At 41.0% G+C, this 17862-nt stretch overlaps 1 protein-coding gene across 1 annotated transcript in view; it reads left to right on the forward strand.

Annotated features, from left to right (window-relative positions):
• Positions 1–9800, forward strand: part of LOC119911008 (mitogen-activated protein kinase kinase kinase 7-like) — a 46898-nt gene extending 37098 nt beyond the window's left edge. The window contains exon 14 of the mRNA XM_038729901.1: positions 7948–9800. Coding sequence (XP_038585829.1) covers positions 7948–8119 — 172 coding nt within the window. The 3' untranslated portion in view covers positions 8120–9800. The remainder of the gene's footprint in view (positions 1–7947) is intronic.
• Positions 9801–17862: the final 8062 nt, after the last annotated feature.

Here is a 17862-nt window from a genome sequence, read left to right on the forward strand (position 1 = left end):
ATAACATGGCTCAGTGTTTCCTACAGAATTACAATGTAACTGTAGTGCTGGGGGCTCTATTTGTATTTTTTATTTGATTTGATTATTCTCCTTATTCTCCAAACTACTTTAGTGTTGACTCACAATCTGCTTGCTTTTCCCTTCAGACACACACACCTACACCTCTCTCTCCTAGTATCTCTGCTCTGTTGCTTGCATTTTTTTTTTTTTTTTTTTTTTTTTTTTTACCCGCGATTCCACTGCTGTTGTCTTTACCTGCTCCGTGCTTGTAAAATATCCACCTCGTCCACATCTTTTAAAGTAATACACATTGTTGGGCAAGTTACTCAGAAATTGTAGTAAGTTACTAGTTACACTTTTAAAAAGTAATAATATTACTTGTTACTGGGTATTAAAAGTAACTAGTTACGTTACTATATTACTTTCACTACTGTACCACTGCACATGCATTTATTATAATAATAATAATAATAATAATAATAATAATAATAGTCTTTATTTGTAGAGCACTTTCCAAAAACAAGTTACAAAGTGCTTCAACAAGTGCAAAGACAACAATACAAGCAAGAAAACATTGAAAAGACTAAAATACACGTTTAAGATAAATATAAAATTAGTAAAATACAATAAAATAAAAGGGATAAAGTAAAGTCAAATAAGATCGGGAAAGGCTCTCCTATAAAAGTATGTTTTAAGAAGGGACTTAAAAGAGTTCACTGACTCAGCCGACCTGATTTCCTCAGGCAGGCTGTTCCAGAGCCTCGGGGCCCTGACAGCAACGCTCTGTCCCCTTTAGTTTTCAGTCGAGACTCTGGAACAGACAACAGACCTCTGCCCGAGGATCTCAAGGTACGTGCTGGTGTGTATGGGACTAAAAGGTCAGAAATATAACAAGGTGAGAGGCCATGAAGAGCTTTAAAAGTGATCAATAGAATTTTAAAGTCAATTCTAAAACATACTGGGAGCCAGTGTAATGAAGCTAAAATAGGAGTAATGTGGTCATATTTCTTTGTTCTGGTTAAAAGCCTGGCAGCTGAGTTCTGGACAGTCTGGAGTCGATCAATAGATTTTTGGGTTAAACAAGTGAAAAGGCTGTTGCAATAATTCAGGCGTGATGAGATGAAGGCGTGTAAAATGGTCTCGGTGTCCTTAAAAGTTAACATAGATTGAATTTTTGCTATATTTCTAAGTTGATAAAAACATGATTGAACAAGCTTTGTGGTGTGCTGCTCGAAATTTAAATTACTATCAAACCAAACACCAAGGTTCATTGCCACAGGCTTAATGTGATTTACTAGGGAACCAGCAGATTGGCTGGAGGACACTCTCATTAAAGCTGATGATACACGGAGCAACTTGCCTCCAGCAACATTGCCCAGCAACATTGCTCAAAAAGTTGCCCTGTGTATCATCAGCTTAAGAGCAGTATTCAGTGTTTATACAAAACATAAAACACGCGCCTCTCTCCCGATGATGCATCACTGGCAGTAGTGGTCAGTTTCTTGCTATAAGCTTCACGTGGCTGTGCTGCTAAATTGTTTGCAGTTGAAAGCTTTTTGCTGGTCGCACAAAGTTTACAACTGACCGCAGTCGTGCATCATGCCTTCTAGTAACACAGCATTATTTGGATTACTAACTGTAGTAACGAGTTACGTTTACTCTGTTATATGTACTCAAGTAACTTTTTTTGAGTTAATTGTACTTGTCAGAGTTGTTTTAATGCATCATACTTTTACTACATATTTGGGTAGTTTTTAAGAAAAATATCACTCTTACTCCTACTCTATATTTAGATGCATTTGCTACTTATTTATTTATTAATTTACCACAGTCATGCATCCACATGACTCTGTTAAAGCAGAATAATGGCTGAACCTACAAGGGTAGTATGAGTTTTTAAATCGCGCTAGCAGCTAATATTCAGGCTACAGATTCAAATTTAGCGCACCGTGCAGTCAGCCTGGCGTCCGACGCTTTGTTATGCTTTCTCAAAACGTCGGTGTCTGACGCTCTGGAATGAGGCCGTGTTGGTGCAGTGGGTTTCTGTTGTGAAGTCAGTAGGCTACGCCGTGCTGAAACTGAGCTGACAGAGAGCAGTGTTTGTTGCGGTAATGCTAATATGTTTAATAATAAATAGCTACACACAGTATATCATGCTTAAAACCCCCCCTGCTTTCTGCCTTAATGGAAATATTCAAACTAACAGTGTAACAGCAGTCTGTAGTTAACTAGTCATGCTCACTGTTGTAGCCTGATGAAGACAGATCAATTATGCACACACAAAAAAACAACTCTTATTTCATGTGGTAAAAGTGAAGAAGTGAACACACCTGTATTTAAATAATGAAACATCACAGCTTTATCTCCTAATTTGATTTGTTTGCCAAATCATAATTTAATATCAGAGACAACAAGAAAATATTTTATATTTTTAAACAACCTTTAGTATTAACAGACTATAATATTAATGACATTAATCACATTTGATCGATTATTCTGGTGTAAATATGTAATTCCATCACAAATAAATACAAGTGTATGTTCACTTCTTTACTTTTACCTGAGAAAGACCATTTGAAATAATTCTAGTCCACATCAAATATAAGACATGGGGAAAATGACCCATTGTTTTTTATTTTATTTCTTAAGCTACTCACTACTCAAGTAAAATTTTTAGTAAATACTTTTGCACTCTTACTCAAGTAGTTATTTTGATGACCACTTTTACTTCTACTTGAGTACTTGTTTTTGCGAAGTAACAGTACATTTACTTGAGTACAATTTTTGGCTACTTTACCCCTCTGGTAACTAATATTATTACTGTTTTGGAAAAAGTAATCTCTTACATTACTAGTTTATGGGAAAAGTAATGAGATTACCGTAACGTGTTTCTGTAATATTGCCCAACACTGGTAATGAAAGGTAGCGTCTCTGCTGGTGTAAATTGCGAGCAGTGTGTCTTCTTCACTCACGGTGAGGAAGTTCCACCCCAACTACAAGTTTAAGCGCATGTGTGTAACATTTCTGTGTGACCGGCAAGACATTTGAGACTGCTCGGCGGCAGTCACCAGTCATGGCCGATTAAGTTGAAAACTGATGTTCTGATGATATATACTGCCTTGTTGAGAAATTCTGCTGTAGCGCAAATTGATAGTCTATTGATTCGCTCTGCCGTATTGAAAAATACTACCTTATGTGTTCCCATTTCCAATCCCATAAAGGTATAACTCTCACAGTCTTCTCTATTATAACATCATAATTTAAGATTTCAGGGGCAGCGTACCACTACCCACTCCATGTGTGTTGTAAGGAGATAGGGAGCATGTTGAAATACTGTATTATAACGTCTGTATTTAAGATTTCAGGGGTAGCATATTCTGATAGAGTAATAATTATTTTATTTTTTTTTTTTAGATACTGCTCTTGACGACATGACCAACAGCAAGTTTTATGGGCACGGAAACACCACGCTTGTGGGTCATGCGCATGCGCAGTATCGATAAGTAGCACATCTCGATAGGCAGCATATATTGACAGAACACCAGCCTATTCCAGTCCACAGCCTGTTGTTACCTCCATAGCTTTCTGCCCCGAACCGTAGTTGAGAGCAGACTGGTGTTCAATGACTAACTTAGCCTGGCTCGTAGCTGGTAACTAGCCTTCGCAGTCCCAGCCCACTCTGCCAGTCAAAATAGATGAATAAGACGTTGTTGTGGCGTTCGTCAGCTGGTACTTTATTTCTTCTCTGCAGCAGTAATTCACACATTACGCAGCTCACACTTCACTGAGCTTATTCAGACAGTTTCACTCACTTGTTGAACAGCTACTTCTCCCCCTAGCTGCGTTAGTATATCAGTTCAATACACACTTGTATTCTTCCTGTTTCTCACAGAGCCACCGTCCTTAAAGGGGCAGGAAAGATGACACTGTCCTACCCGATATGGTGCATCCCTACTATTCAGGGTTCTAAATTGTGACCATTTCACTCGCATATGCCCCAAATAATTCATAGGCCTACGTGCCAACCACAAACCAGATGATTTACGAGCACTGTGTGTGAGTAATAACTACAACATCCCAGGAGAAATCCCAGCTCGACATACAAAAAACAGCGAGAGAGATGCGTCGTCTGCAGCTGAAGCGGTGAGACAGAACACAGAAGATAAGCAAGGTCTGGGTTTGGCTAGATGGATATTGAGCTATATCAGGTACCGTTTCTGGTAACATGTTCAAATTTTCATAAAGCCCATGGGCTCATCAGTGTCACTTTTTGTAAACCGACCAATCACAGCCTGGAGGGGGCGGGACATTAAAAACAGTTTGACATGCTGCAGCAAACTTTGGAAATGTTGAACTCATTCTGCATGAATGTGTCTGATTGTTGACGAGTTAGCACTTAGCATTAACACATCAGAGACAAACCACCATCTGGAGCATTTTCCTGTAAGGAAAGAAAACAACGCACAACATGAAACTGCTGGAACTGGAATTAATATTATACTAGTAACATTAGTAAACTAACTGTGTACGATTAACTGAAATTACAGAAAATATAGTAACATCTTAAATTTAATATTTTCATATGATAACAACAGTATACAATTAAATGAACATTATACTTTGTTATTTAAGGTTTTAATATCTTACTAAGGCTACAGGCCTTAATGCTCAATTCCGATTTTTTTTCCCCCAGATTCAATTCAATCATTATTGTTTAAATGTGGCCCATATCAGACTCCGGTGTGAATTATCTGCGGCCTGAAAGTGACCCGCATGCGCAGAAGAATCAAACGATGTCACACGCAGCACACTGTCGTACAAAAGTAAACAAGGTGCCACAGAGACTAACAACGGTTAGCCCCGCTTAGCTCCTACTTGCTAACCCTCCCGATTTTCACGTATTTCATTGCCCTCTCTCGGTTTACTCCCGGGGTCACATCTCTCCCAAATTATGACGTTCACTTTCTGTCCTTTCCATGACATTCATTACTGTTTCTGCCGCTGTACAACTAGGGCTGGACAATAAAACAATAACAATAATTATTGCAATACAATTTTTTTCAATAACAATATAAAAATTGTTAAATATTAAATAAATGTTTGATTTTAACCATTAATTTTTTTTATTAAGATGTTTATTTTGGTGAGGAAGAAGGACTGATGAAATCTTTTAGTTAATTTTACTCATGCATATTTGTTTCCAAAGATTTTATCATAAATGTTTTGAATGTTCTGCCTCAGAATTGTGAAGAGATCCACTGTCTGTCATCAAATTGACCATAAAGAAAAGTTTAAACACAATTAACCATCAGGTTTCTTCAACTTTCATTCAGGAGCAAAAATCAGCCTTTAAACTCAAATTCATTTTCTTATACCTGAAATCCACTGGACCGCAAGCTCTCTTCTGAGTTACGTGCATGCTACTTGTGTCCGTGCTGACATAGTGGAGAGAGACAGAGAGAGAGAGCGCAAGAGAGGTTGTACAGCACCAGAAACTACAATGAAAGTACCACATGAAGTGAGCACTATATTATAGCCACATATGAAAAAAGAAATGAAAGAAAATGTAGGTTACTTTTTTGCAAGATTGCATCAAGCTGGGTTCGAACTCGCTAGAGCAAAAACAATTCCTTATTGTGGCACATGGCTTTACCTGCGAGCCACTCAAACACTCAGGATTCCCCAATTTCCAGTCAACTATTGATTAAGTACGTCAGAATCCAAGTAGCATTTTGTTTTGGGCTGATCTGAAGCAGCTGGTTACCTGAGCAATCTAAGAAAATACCCGAATATGTTTATCAAGGGTTTTTTCTCGAGGCTATGGCTTGTCCAAACTACAGGGGAGACATAAGCTCCCCTGAAAACATGATTTGGGATATTTTGGGAGGTCTCTAAAATATTGACAATATGCTATTTCGCCATTCATTTCTATCTTTCTATATCATCATAGGTCAAATTAGGAGTGTCGGGCTTCATCAAGCCAAAGGGAATGATCACCGGCCGTCCCGCAACCTACTCTTCCTCGCCCTGTACGCTCCAGCTCCCCGTTCCCTCTCTGGTAGACTATGGGTTGTGGTGCCAGTGGAACCTGCGCACTGCGGACAGTCTGCGATCGTTCCCTCCGGCTGAATAAAGTCAGACGCTCCTGATTTTACGCATGATCCATGTGCTACTGCAACTGAAGGCTTTCCATAGCACTGCACAACTTTCTAAATTCTTCCATCTTACGAAGAAAATATAGGTCATGTCAAAACAGTGTGGAGAGGCTGCAGCAGCTGTTGTCTTTTTTACACTAATTGGAGCAAAATGGCTACATATTATAATTAATAATAATAATAGGAATAAACAATACCTGAAATTTTGTGTATATTGTCGGCTATAGTATCTATAGTATATAAATAATAAACAAAAATTACAACATTTTAATCCATCTATGATTCGTTAATACACAGCTCGCCGAATTTCTCGATCGCTTAAACACATTTCTTGAAATTATGCCTCTTTTTCTCGAAACTCTAAAACAACTTCTCACCCAATTCCCAAAACATCCTATTTTCAGGTCAAAATGAAGCTCTCCACTCAAAACCATTCAATCTTGCTGAAAAACCAAACTTTGCCCTCAGACATAACACACAAGCCCTAAAACACACACACTACAACAGTCTGACACACTGGTGAGATCAATTCAAGACAATACTACGAAAACTGGTCATTAATAATGTTGCGTGTGGTTCTCCCCCTCAAAAACCTTTTCACATGATGAACACAACAAAAGAAATAACAAATGCACATTTGCACACGTTTTATTCCTTAGTGTGCTGTACAGTACAACACGCCAAACAACAGATTATTCTGCCCCAGCATCCTGTCTTTGGTCTGGGACCCGCCAGAGATTCTCCTTCTCCAACTCCTCCTCATCTTCCTCCTATCCCATCTCCTCCTCCAACTCCTACTGTTCCTCTTCCTTCATGTCTTACTCCTCTCTATACTGCTCTTCCTCCTCCTCTACTTCCTCCTCTCCTTCAGATTTCTCTGGATCCATTGTTCCTAAACTGAATAAACTGACTCTGGTCCTTTTATCTATCTATTGAAGCTTCTGATTGGTGTGTTATCAATCATGACTGTTTGTGTTTCCACCTGGGTAGTGGTGTGCTGATTGAGCTCAAGCTGTGCTGATTGAGCGAAGAATACTGAATGTCAGTGCTTTCTCAATGGAAAATGGGTTTTGAAATTGTAGTTTAAAAGCCTGCTGTATACAATTGGATGTACATTGGATGACAACTATCACTGAATTAATTTGATTGTGAAGAAATCTTAAAAACGGGAGGATTCTCAGGCAACTTCTGAGGTGTTCCTGTTCCTGTCCAAGTTGCTAGTGAGTTACAAACTGAACGTTGAGCCTCCTGTTTTAAAAGCTCATCTTAATTACATTTAATCAGGCACCGCCATCACCCAAGTGTTTCTGCTGCAGATTTATCAAGTGTAACACACACGCTAAACGGACACATTAAATATCAAAATCAGTATTTTTATCAGTATTTATGTTTTAAAACAGAATAACAAAAACCAATGTCTTTTTTTTTGTTTGTTTTTTGTGATTTGGTTTTGATACGAAATAATCAAAGAATGAATCATACACAGATAAACAAACCTCCTAATTTATTAAATTGATTTTGTGATAATGCATGATATTAGAAGGCGGTACAAGGCGTAAACTTGATCTCTCTCTCGTTTTTTGCAGGTTTTACATAGTCAGACTTTAACCAGGTTGAAAGTGTTTAAGATCTAAGATTGCCGTTGTAACTTTTATGTAAAAGTGAACATGGTGCTTATTCAGACATGTGATGATATATTAAATTGCCTTCAGATGAACCTGAAGGGGTGCCTGCATGTCTGAAAGGGGCCCAGGCCGATGCATGACAGTAACAACAAGCTCCCTCTCTTTAGACAGGAGCTGATGTCTGAGCTGGAACAGGACCAGAGGGAGCAGCAGACCTCATCCAGACTCATCCAGGAGCACAGCAAGCTGCTGGAGGACAACAGCAACCTGTCTGCCCACTGCCAGGGCCTGAAGAGCAAACTAAGCCTGATCAAGAGTCAGAACCAGCACCACAGCTAGGACAGGAGGCTCCTTTTGTGGTTTTAACTCTGTTCTCTTTCTCTGAAGGATGAGAGGAGTCACTCCATGAACTGGCCATAAAGTTAGGAAGCCCATTATCCTGAGAAAACAAGATATTTAAATGACCACCAAACAGTGTCTCAAGATAACAGCAGAATGAAATCATTAGTAGGCATTAAATTCCAATAGAAATTCAAGTGTTACATTTGTGGTGTTAAATATATCCACAGTGGGCAGCTATCAAAACATTTGGACATATTTGTGGAAAAGCGTCAAAGCCACGACCCCCTGAGAGGGTGCTTCCCATGACTGGCTGGAGTTAAAGGAACATTCTAGTATTTTTCAATCTGGGTTTTATTCTCATAACTGTGGCCGTTCTGATTGTGTGTGAACTTTACACTTGGCTCTGTTGTAGAGATTTTTTACAGAAATCATTTCAAAGGCACAGCTATTGCACTAGCTATTGTAGCTAACTGCACAGTGATCTACTTCCAGGGCAAATATCCAGCTAACCACGCTAGCTTGCACAGCATGCCCTGATAAAAAGTGCATTGTTTGGCTGGAGTTGTATTTACAGAACATGACGAATACAAAGTCAGCATGACCCACAGTCAGAAAGACCACAGTTATGAGATTAAGAGCCAGGATGAAAAATACTGGATTAGGTACTCCACTCTAATTACAGTATAGACATTTTCAGTCTGTACCAAAAAATCTTTTCCCCTGGGAAACACCAATGTGGAAGGCATTGGAACATTCGAACATATCGAAGTAAAATATACATTTATTACAGTTTTGACCAGATATCTTCAAATCAAATATTTGACATAAAATAAATGAGCCCCATTCGTTATCTTGAGGTACTGAGATAATTCAGCTGTGGGAGATAATGAGCCTAAAGACTAGTAGCTACCACATCCTCTCTGGGGCTCTGTATATTTGATGATGGGGTTAATTTCAGTCTTTCACAATGGTGTTGATACGGTGCGACCAAAGAGGTTCTCACTGAAATAGACTTTCGTTCAGAAAAACCAGTCATCTCCTTGTGAGGTTTAAAGATGACTTGCCTTTTAGCTAGTGAATTTTATTTAAGTGTATTTTCTTTTTTGAATTGTTGAAAAGTAACTACAGGTGTGATGTGTAAATTCTTACTTTACTATAGATTCAGTGTATCACACTCATTTTATTGTGTTTTTATGAAAAGAGGATGGCACTGACAGTTTGGGCAGTATTATTTTAAACCAATTTTACTGTGAATTCAAGACTTGCCAATGTAATTCAGCTAGGAGCAAAACAAAAGCTTTGTGGAAAAGCTGTTTGAAATGGAAATAACCTGGCAGAAAATTTTCAATCTGTTTAATTTCAATTTTTTTTAGCTACTTTTCACACAGTTATATTTCACAGAATTATATTGACATTTTTCTGCACTGCACTTCTTTGGGTTAAAGAAATCTTCCACGTGTTGTGTAGTGTCACGGTAGTTTGGTGATTTCTATGTTACAGTGGGTCACTTTGGGATGGATTGTTGTTTAAATGCATTTCTTTGCCTGAGTACAGTAAATGTTTTCATCTGTTTATTTTATGAATACTTTTGATTGATGCCTGAGAATCATTGAAACATTTCTCTGATTTAAATGTACAGACTGCAGAATGCTTTACATAGTAAAAAGAGTTTGTAGTATTTTGTCAGTTGTCTTCATTTCCAAGTTTACTGTTTTGTCTGAAGGAACAGACGTGAATAGTGGTGAAACTATGAACTGGAGTATACAGATTTGACACAAGGTAAACTGTAATCCCACTGATCAAAAATACAATGCACAGAATTAGCGGTTTACTCAGTAACACAAAGTGGTGTGCCCTTAAGTTTAGCTGCATCATCACAAGTTTTGGGCTGGTCGCTGTTCAGCTTTTGGTGCTTGTTTGTATGAAAGCTTGTGGAGCTGACAGGCAAACAAAATTTTATGATCTGTTTAGACCCCATCCCAACTAGGCTGCTTAACCTTCTGGGGCCTAAGCTATATTTGGTCCGTTTTTTCTCTTTATACATTTGGGCTTTATAACCATATGTAATGTATTTGGAGCACCATGTGTTTGATATCTATGGATATCAGGTGAGGATTTAGAGTGCATCATTGCACAGAGACAGTACTGGTGAAAATCCCAAATGATCTTGTAACAGCATTAGACAAAAGACTTGTCTCTGTACTGGTCTTGTTAGATGTTAGTGCTGCATTCGATACCATTGACCATCAGATCCTATTACAAAGACTGGAATATTTAATTGACATTAAAGGAACCACTCTAAGCTGAACCATCCCTTAGTTATGCTGCTATAGGCTTAGACTGCTGGGGGATTTCCTATGATGCACTGAGCTCCTCTCTCCTCTACTTTCTCTCCCTCTGTATGCAACCTCATCCCATTAATGCATGTTACTAACTCGACTTCTTCCCTTTCCCATAGTCTTGTGCTTTCTTTCACTTTCTTGCAGGTATGTCTTGCTGTGGAGTCTGGATCTGTGGTTGCGGGTCACCTGCTGCCCCCATGTTCCTGCACAACATCCACTTATTACTTGTCATATCATTATTATCATTAATATAATTATCAGTAAGGCCATGCAAGTTTATTTGTATAGCACATTTCAACAACAAGGCAATTCAAAGTACTTTACATAAAACATAAAAGCAATAAAGGGAAATAAAAAAAACAAAACATAATATATAATTTTTAAAAGGGTGAAATAGAAAATAAAACAAGATAAAATACATTTTAAAGACTTAAATAAGAAATAGAAACAGGGTAAAACAGGACAGTAAAAGTCAGTGCAGTGCACGACATTAATCCATAGCCTTACATTTGATTTAATTAAAGGCAGTTGTAAAATGAAAAGTCTTAAGTCTTGATTTAAAAGAACTGACCGTTTCAGCAGACCTACAGTTATCTGGGAGTTTGTTCCTGATATATGGAGCATAATAACTGAACGCTGCTTCTCCTCATTTAGTTTTGACTCTGGGGACAGAGAGCAGACCTGCTCCAGACGAATGAGACGTCTGGATGGTTCATAATAAAGCAGAAGATCAGAAATGTATTTTGGCCCTAAACCATTCAGTGCTTTATAAACCAACAGCAGGATTCTTTGACAGACAGGAAGCCAATGTAAAGACCTCAGAACTGGAGTGATGTGATCCACTTTTTTGGTCTTAGTGAGGACTCGAGCAGCAGCGTTCTGTATCAGCTGCAGCTGTCTGATGGATTTTTTTAGGGAGCCCTGTAAAGACACCGTTACAGTAGTTGAGTCGACGGAAGATAAATGCATGGATAAGTTTTTCCAGATCCTGCTGAGACATAAGTCCATTAATCCTTTATATTCCACAGGTGATAGTAGGCTTGCTATGTTGCCGCGGTGAGGCAAGCAATCGTTAAGCTACAAGGATGCTACCGTCAGGTTAACGTTGAGGTAACAGGTTGCTAACATGTAGCTGACATGCGGTCTGTCCCTGGATCAGCTGACCAGGGAGACCCCATGTGTCCACGCTGCACCACATTAGGTGCGGCTAGTGACAACTAGCAACCGGTTTCATTGCTGCTGGCCGATCTCGTCAGTCAGAGCGGACCACTGGTAAGCCATGGGTCGAAAAGAAGCTGTGTGAATCTTGTTGCTCCCTTTGTGGATGTTGTTGAACAAATCGTATCAGTGCCTGTCTCAGTCGAACCAGTCACACCAAGCACACATTTCCCACACTGTGAGCCAGCTGCTGTTAGCCAAGTGGCTAATCTGCAGCTTGAAGCTCAAAGCAACAAGCAGTACACTCTGTTCACGATCAGAGGTCCCTTCACACACCCCTCCCCACAGAAACTGTATGAGCCCACGACAGCGGACATTAGCTTCGTGTGAACAGAACATGTACCAGTACATTTTTCTGACGAAGAATTCGAAGAAATCACGGGTGAACATGCATAATGTCAACAGCATCACACACTGCCCGGCAGTGCCCGGCTGCGAGCTTGTGCATAATCACAGCATCACTGGCACGGTCCTTCTGTGCGTCCAGGGATTCCCCTTTGGTTCACAGAAGCCAGGCTGTGTCAAATCAGCCCTTGAAACGGTCATTACGCTTCATGCGGACATGATAGCACTACACACAACCCTGCGTGTAGTGTTATCCTATCGCCACTCCACACATTACACCCCGCCCCCCCCGGCATCACTGACTCCTGCATCCAGAGGTGTGTGACAGGCTGTGTTGTGCGCTGTACATGTGTGATGTACGTGATGATGTATGGCATCAAGTGTGTGCCAAACATGTTACGCGCGGCAGGTGACAGTGATGCTGTCTCTACGAAGTCAGTGGCTGCCGTCACACTGCGTGGACTGGCTGCAGCTGGCCGTGCGGCCTTCATGCAGCCTGGCTCAGGCTGGTGGCATGGCCTGTTGTTCCACAGTGGGATTTGGCTTATGTGTGCTAATCCAAGACCCTTTTGAGCCTTAGAGACGGCCAAGGTCGCCTTACTTTTGGCTCTAACATCGGCCAGGAGGGTCAGCGATCTGGCTGCCCTCTCTGTGGCTCCGTCTCAGGATTCAGGATGACGGCAGTTCAGCTGTCCTGTGCCCCAATACTGCATTCATGCCTAAGAGCTTCACTAGCTCCTTCAGTTGCGGGTGATTACTCTCTCGGGCTTCTTTCCTCCCCCCCCATGGGTCTGAGGACGACGCTACATCCCACATCCTCTGCCCAGTGCGTGCGCTGTCCTGTTACTTGGCGCGCACGGCCGCCTGGTGCCGTTCGCAGCGCCTGTTTATGCACTACAGGGAGCAGTCCAAGGCGCAGATACAGGACTAAAATTATTGATTATTGATTATAAAGGAAATCAGAGATGGGCCTTGCTGTTTGAAAAGGATCAAATGGTTGTCTATGGGTCTGTGGCTGAGCTTGCTGCTGCAGCGCCTGTCTCACTGGCTGTGAAAGGCTATTTCACAGGCCTATATGTCAGCCGGTGAGTCCTCTCCGGATGTCATCAGGGTGCACTCCACGAGAGGTGTCTCGTCCTCTGTGGCGTTGCACGGTGGGATGACGGTGGACGACATCTGCTTGGCGGATCGCTGGTCGTCCCCGTGCTCTTTCATCCGTTTCTACCTGTGGAATGTCTCCTGTTTCTCGCTGACTCACTCAGTACTCAGTGTTTGGAGTGATTTTCCCTTGTGAGTGTGCGGCCACTGCTCGCACTGGCCCTGCTCTGTGCGCATATGATGCGGTCGCTGTCGTGACCCCGCCTGCTTCTGTACAGCTGTTGGGCCCCCCATCCAGTTCCCCGACTGTTACACATGGGTTGGCCCTCGGCCTCCCATGTCACGCCATCGGTGCTTGTGCGCACGCCGATACCAATGCCGTGGACAGCGGGTGACTGGGTGGCTCATTTATGGCTCTGGGCAGGTGAGTTTGGGCGAACCCTATATGAAATAGAATGGTAGTTACATACTGTAACTCCAGATTCTATGAGTATAGGCACAGCAAGTTGAAGGCCTCACTGGAACTTGGTTCTCAGTGCTAAAGAAAAGGCACTTTGGGAGCCTGAAGGCCAGGTCTCACCGTTGTATATATACAAGGTGCAGACGTAGGAGAGGCCCACAACGCGGGTGGGCGTAAACAAGATTTTTGTAGGAGTAAACCCAGTAGCGATAGCCTTAGATGGCTTCACCTATACTCGTAGAATCTGGAGTAACAATAACAACAATTTAGTAACTGACTAAATTTACATCTGCACAGCCACGTGGCGCAGAAGATAGAGCGGGGTACCCGTTTATCGGAAGGTTGGCGGTTCAATCCCCAGCTCCTCCAGGCTGCATGTTGAAGTGTCCTTGGGCAAGATACTGAACCCCGAATTTGCCCCTGGTGGCTGTTCCGCCAGTGTATGAATGTGTGTGAATGGTGAATGCAGATGTAGTGTAAAAGCACTTTGAGTGGTCGAAAAGACTAAAAAGGCGCTATACAAATACAGAGCATTTACTCTTCAGTTGCACTTTCCACAACCTGGAGGAGCTAGTATAAATGAGTGTATTAGTCTAATATTATAACATAATATTAAAATGATATTTGTTGTGAATTATTTTGGAGCATTATAGCCTAAATTGTTATCATTAATTACTCATTATCATTTAAAGTCTTATTTTATAGTGTAAAGTTAGGATCACAGTGTGAAAACTCTACAGCTCTGAGTGTGTGTGCTCCTTTCTGTATCTAACTGCCCAGGCTCAGCAGTAGCACGTGTGTGTGTGTGAGCAAGCTCGTGTGCTTTGGGAGAAAAGGGAGGGAGCACAGTATAAAATATAGTCCATCACAGTAAGAATGTCCTGTTTCTAGCACAGAGCACAAACAACACCAGTTTATTCCACAAAAGTCAGGTGGATGAAATGGCATGATCAAGCGGAGTGCATGCAAAGGACACAGAGAGGAGGAGCAGGCAGTCAGGGAATTTCCCAGACCCAGGTGCAGTAGGAAAGAGAGCCAAGAGATGATGTGAAGCCAAGAAACAGAGCTAGAGGAGGTGAAAGTCAGTCGTTAGATGGTTTTCATGTCAACTCGGGTCTCTGTTCTGGTAACAGAAGGGGGCTCTATTTTGCACCGATCTCTGATACACTCCGGTGGAACTTTTGTATTCTAATTGGTGTCTGTTTTTGTTGATAATAAAAATGTTGGTAAAGGTTCAAGCTTTCTTATCTGGCCCAAGTCTTGAATTTTTACATGACATTATATTGTTAATATAATATTCAAACTGTTAGTTTGAGATTCATATATAATTTATATGATGTTACTACTGTATATTCATTATAATTTCATATAATAGTACAGTATGTAGCTTACCATTATTATATTAATTCCGGTAAGGCCTACACCTGTTTTTTTTTGGGGTTGTTTTTTATTCATTAATTTTTGTGCAAGACAAACCATTTATTCAACATTTGGAAAGTTTGCTATACGAAGTAGAACCACATGTTCCCCCAGTTCTGTACTGTGCTGTTCCCCCAGTTCTGTACTGTGCTGTTCCCCCAGTTCTGTACTGTGCTGTTCCCCCTGTTCTGTACTGTGCTGTTCCCCCAGTTCTGTACTGTGCTGTTCCCCCTGTTCTGTACTGTGCTGTTCCCCCTGTTCTGTACTGTGCTGTTCCCCCTGTTCTGTACTGTGCTGTTCCCCCTGTTCTGTACTGTGCTGTTCCCCCAGTTCTGTACTGTGCTGTTCCCCCTGTTCTGTACTGTGCTGTTCCCCTGTTCTGTACTGTGCTGTTCCCCCTGTTCTGTACTGTGCTGTTCCCCCTGTTCTGTACTGTGCTGTTCCCCCAGTTCTGTACTGTGCTGTTCCCCCTGTTCTGTACTGTGCTGTTCCCCCAGTTCTGTACTGTGCTGTTCCCCCTGTTCTGTACTGTGCTGTTCCCCCTGTTCTGTACTGTGCTGTTCCCCCAGTTCTGTACTGTGCTGTTCCCCCTGTTCTGTACTGTGCTGTTCCCCCTGTTCTGTACTGTGCTGTTCCCCCTGTTCTGTACTGTGCTGTTCCCCCTGTTCTGTTACTGCTGTTGAAGTAGAAGAAGAGCTGTCCAAGGGGAAACGTGTCCATGTGAGGCTGAAGGAGACCACACCCCCACCGGCATGCTCCGAGAAAGAGGAAGACAAAAAATAAATGTAACGATGACTTCAAATACAGCTCCTGTCCCTGTCCCTGTACGCTATTGTAAATGTATTTGCATGTTACCCTCCCATTACTTTGCACAATAGAATTGAAACGCCCCATTGCTTTATGTGAGAGTTTCAGCAGCTCCACTTGGCTCAATGGTGATATTTGCTTCAGTTATGATACTGCCCCTTCAAAAACACAATTTAACATTACAAACTTACTACAGGACACTACACAATTATACTATATTATACAAAATAGTATACTATTGTAAGACTATGGTTCACTTTTGTAAAGATGGGGCTGATTGGCACACTTTTTACTCTGCTGTTTCAGGATTTTGAGAATGCAGATATCAGGTTTGGTTTTCCAAGCACATTCAATGTTTGGGAGACCACGGGGTAGACCCAGAACACGTTGGAGGGATTATAACTCACATGTGGCCTGGGAATGCCTCAGTATCCCATTTGAACCAGGAAATAAAGAAAAAACATAAACATTTAAGGAATAGCATCTACGCACAAAGCAAATTCAAATTTCAGCACACTGCTTTGGATTTGCAATTGGCTATATTTGTGGGATTTACAATGTATTATCTTTTTTGTCGTGTTTTCATCAAATATGTGTTCTTTTTCTCCTTTATCACCAAGCCCACAGAAGGCCTTAAAAGGTAAGTGCAACAAAGATATTGCTCACAGATTTATAAAAACTATCGAGGTCCGTATTAACCAAAGTACAGGGTTGCAAGTGGGTGAATTTGTATGTTGAGTATGTTTACATTATGGTCCATATAGTTGCATAGTCTGGCTGTGCGGATGAGGTGGGACCACCTGTTTCTCCCACAGGAGATGAGGTACAGGATTTGTCCTGTTTGCAATATGTTTACATTGCCCTCAACATCTGTGTGCATGGGTTAATGTAAGAACCCCAATTACACTTCAAGTGTTTCTGACTTTTTTATGCATAAGTACAATCTAATATCTTCATTATTTTTGTTTTGGATTTTTGTCAGATTCAGTTGGGAGGAGAAGTGAGAGTGCAAAAAGAGGCGTGATCCAGGATCCAAAACAGCAGTAGAGATGTGGGGCACTAGAACCCTGGGGGAAAGGAGCCTCACGGGGAAAGAATGGCCCACCACCAGGCAGCCTTTAACCCTGCAAAACCTCCACACATTTAAAGGTAGGAGTAGTCACAAGGTCTTTGTGGGATGCCAAGTACTAGGTTATTTGATTTACATATTTCTTTGTTCTGGTGTAACACTGTTTATCTGTGCATTTCTTTTTTTGTCTGTTAAAGGAATGGCTGTTCCACAAAACTTTGGAGGAGACAGAGATGCAGGCCAGATGGGGAATCATCCAAACAACATGCTGGTCTTGCTGGTTTAACCAGCATGCATTATGCGGGTTTATGGAAGTAAATTGGCGATTTACATCGGAGATGTCATCCTCGGGAAGTTTACTCACACTGAAAGATACACAATCTGCAATCTTTCAGATTATTAAATCATATTAAACATTTGGGCAAAGTTTTCTAAACCCTAAGTAATGGTAGCTAACTTAACTGATGTCAGTTCATGTTTTTTTCTCATATGGTATTTGTCTTTTCTTCAACTTTGGTTATTGTAAAATTGGTCTTAAATTGAATTCCGAGTTGCATTACTAAAAGTCTTTAAAAGTCTCACATCTAACTTGTTTGCATTATACTGTGCTTTGTTGCAGCGTACAGTTCATTCACAAGTGGCGCCAGTCTGATTTGGGGACTGTCTGCTTCTCACCTTTTCCTGCTGCCAGAGTAAAGTAAGTAATACAGTATTAGACTTGATTTAGCTGACTAAATTAGTATTTTGTCAAATAGTAACAATGGTCCACTCATTTATTGACTTTAATAAATGTACATATTTGTCTTTTTGATGGAAGAAAGGAAATAACCTCAGGGCTCTACAGTATGAGCATTTTGAGCTCATGTGTGAGTGAACATAATTCTTTAGTGTGACATAGTGAAAAATTTAGGGCTGACCCCGAAATAGTCGAAGATTCAAACTCCAAATAAGTTAATATACAGCCATTTCAACGTTTAATGTT

Source organism: Micropterus salmoides, unplaced genomic scaffold (genome assembly GCF_014851395.1).
Source record: "Micropterus salmoides isolate LMB-PRFRI ecotype aquatic unplaced genomic scaffold, ASM1485139v1 Ms_hic_scaffold_19, whole genome shotgun sequence".
Lineage (NCBI taxonomy): Eukaryota > Metazoa > Chordata > Actinopteri > Centrarchiformes > Centrarchidae > Micropterus > Micropterus salmoides.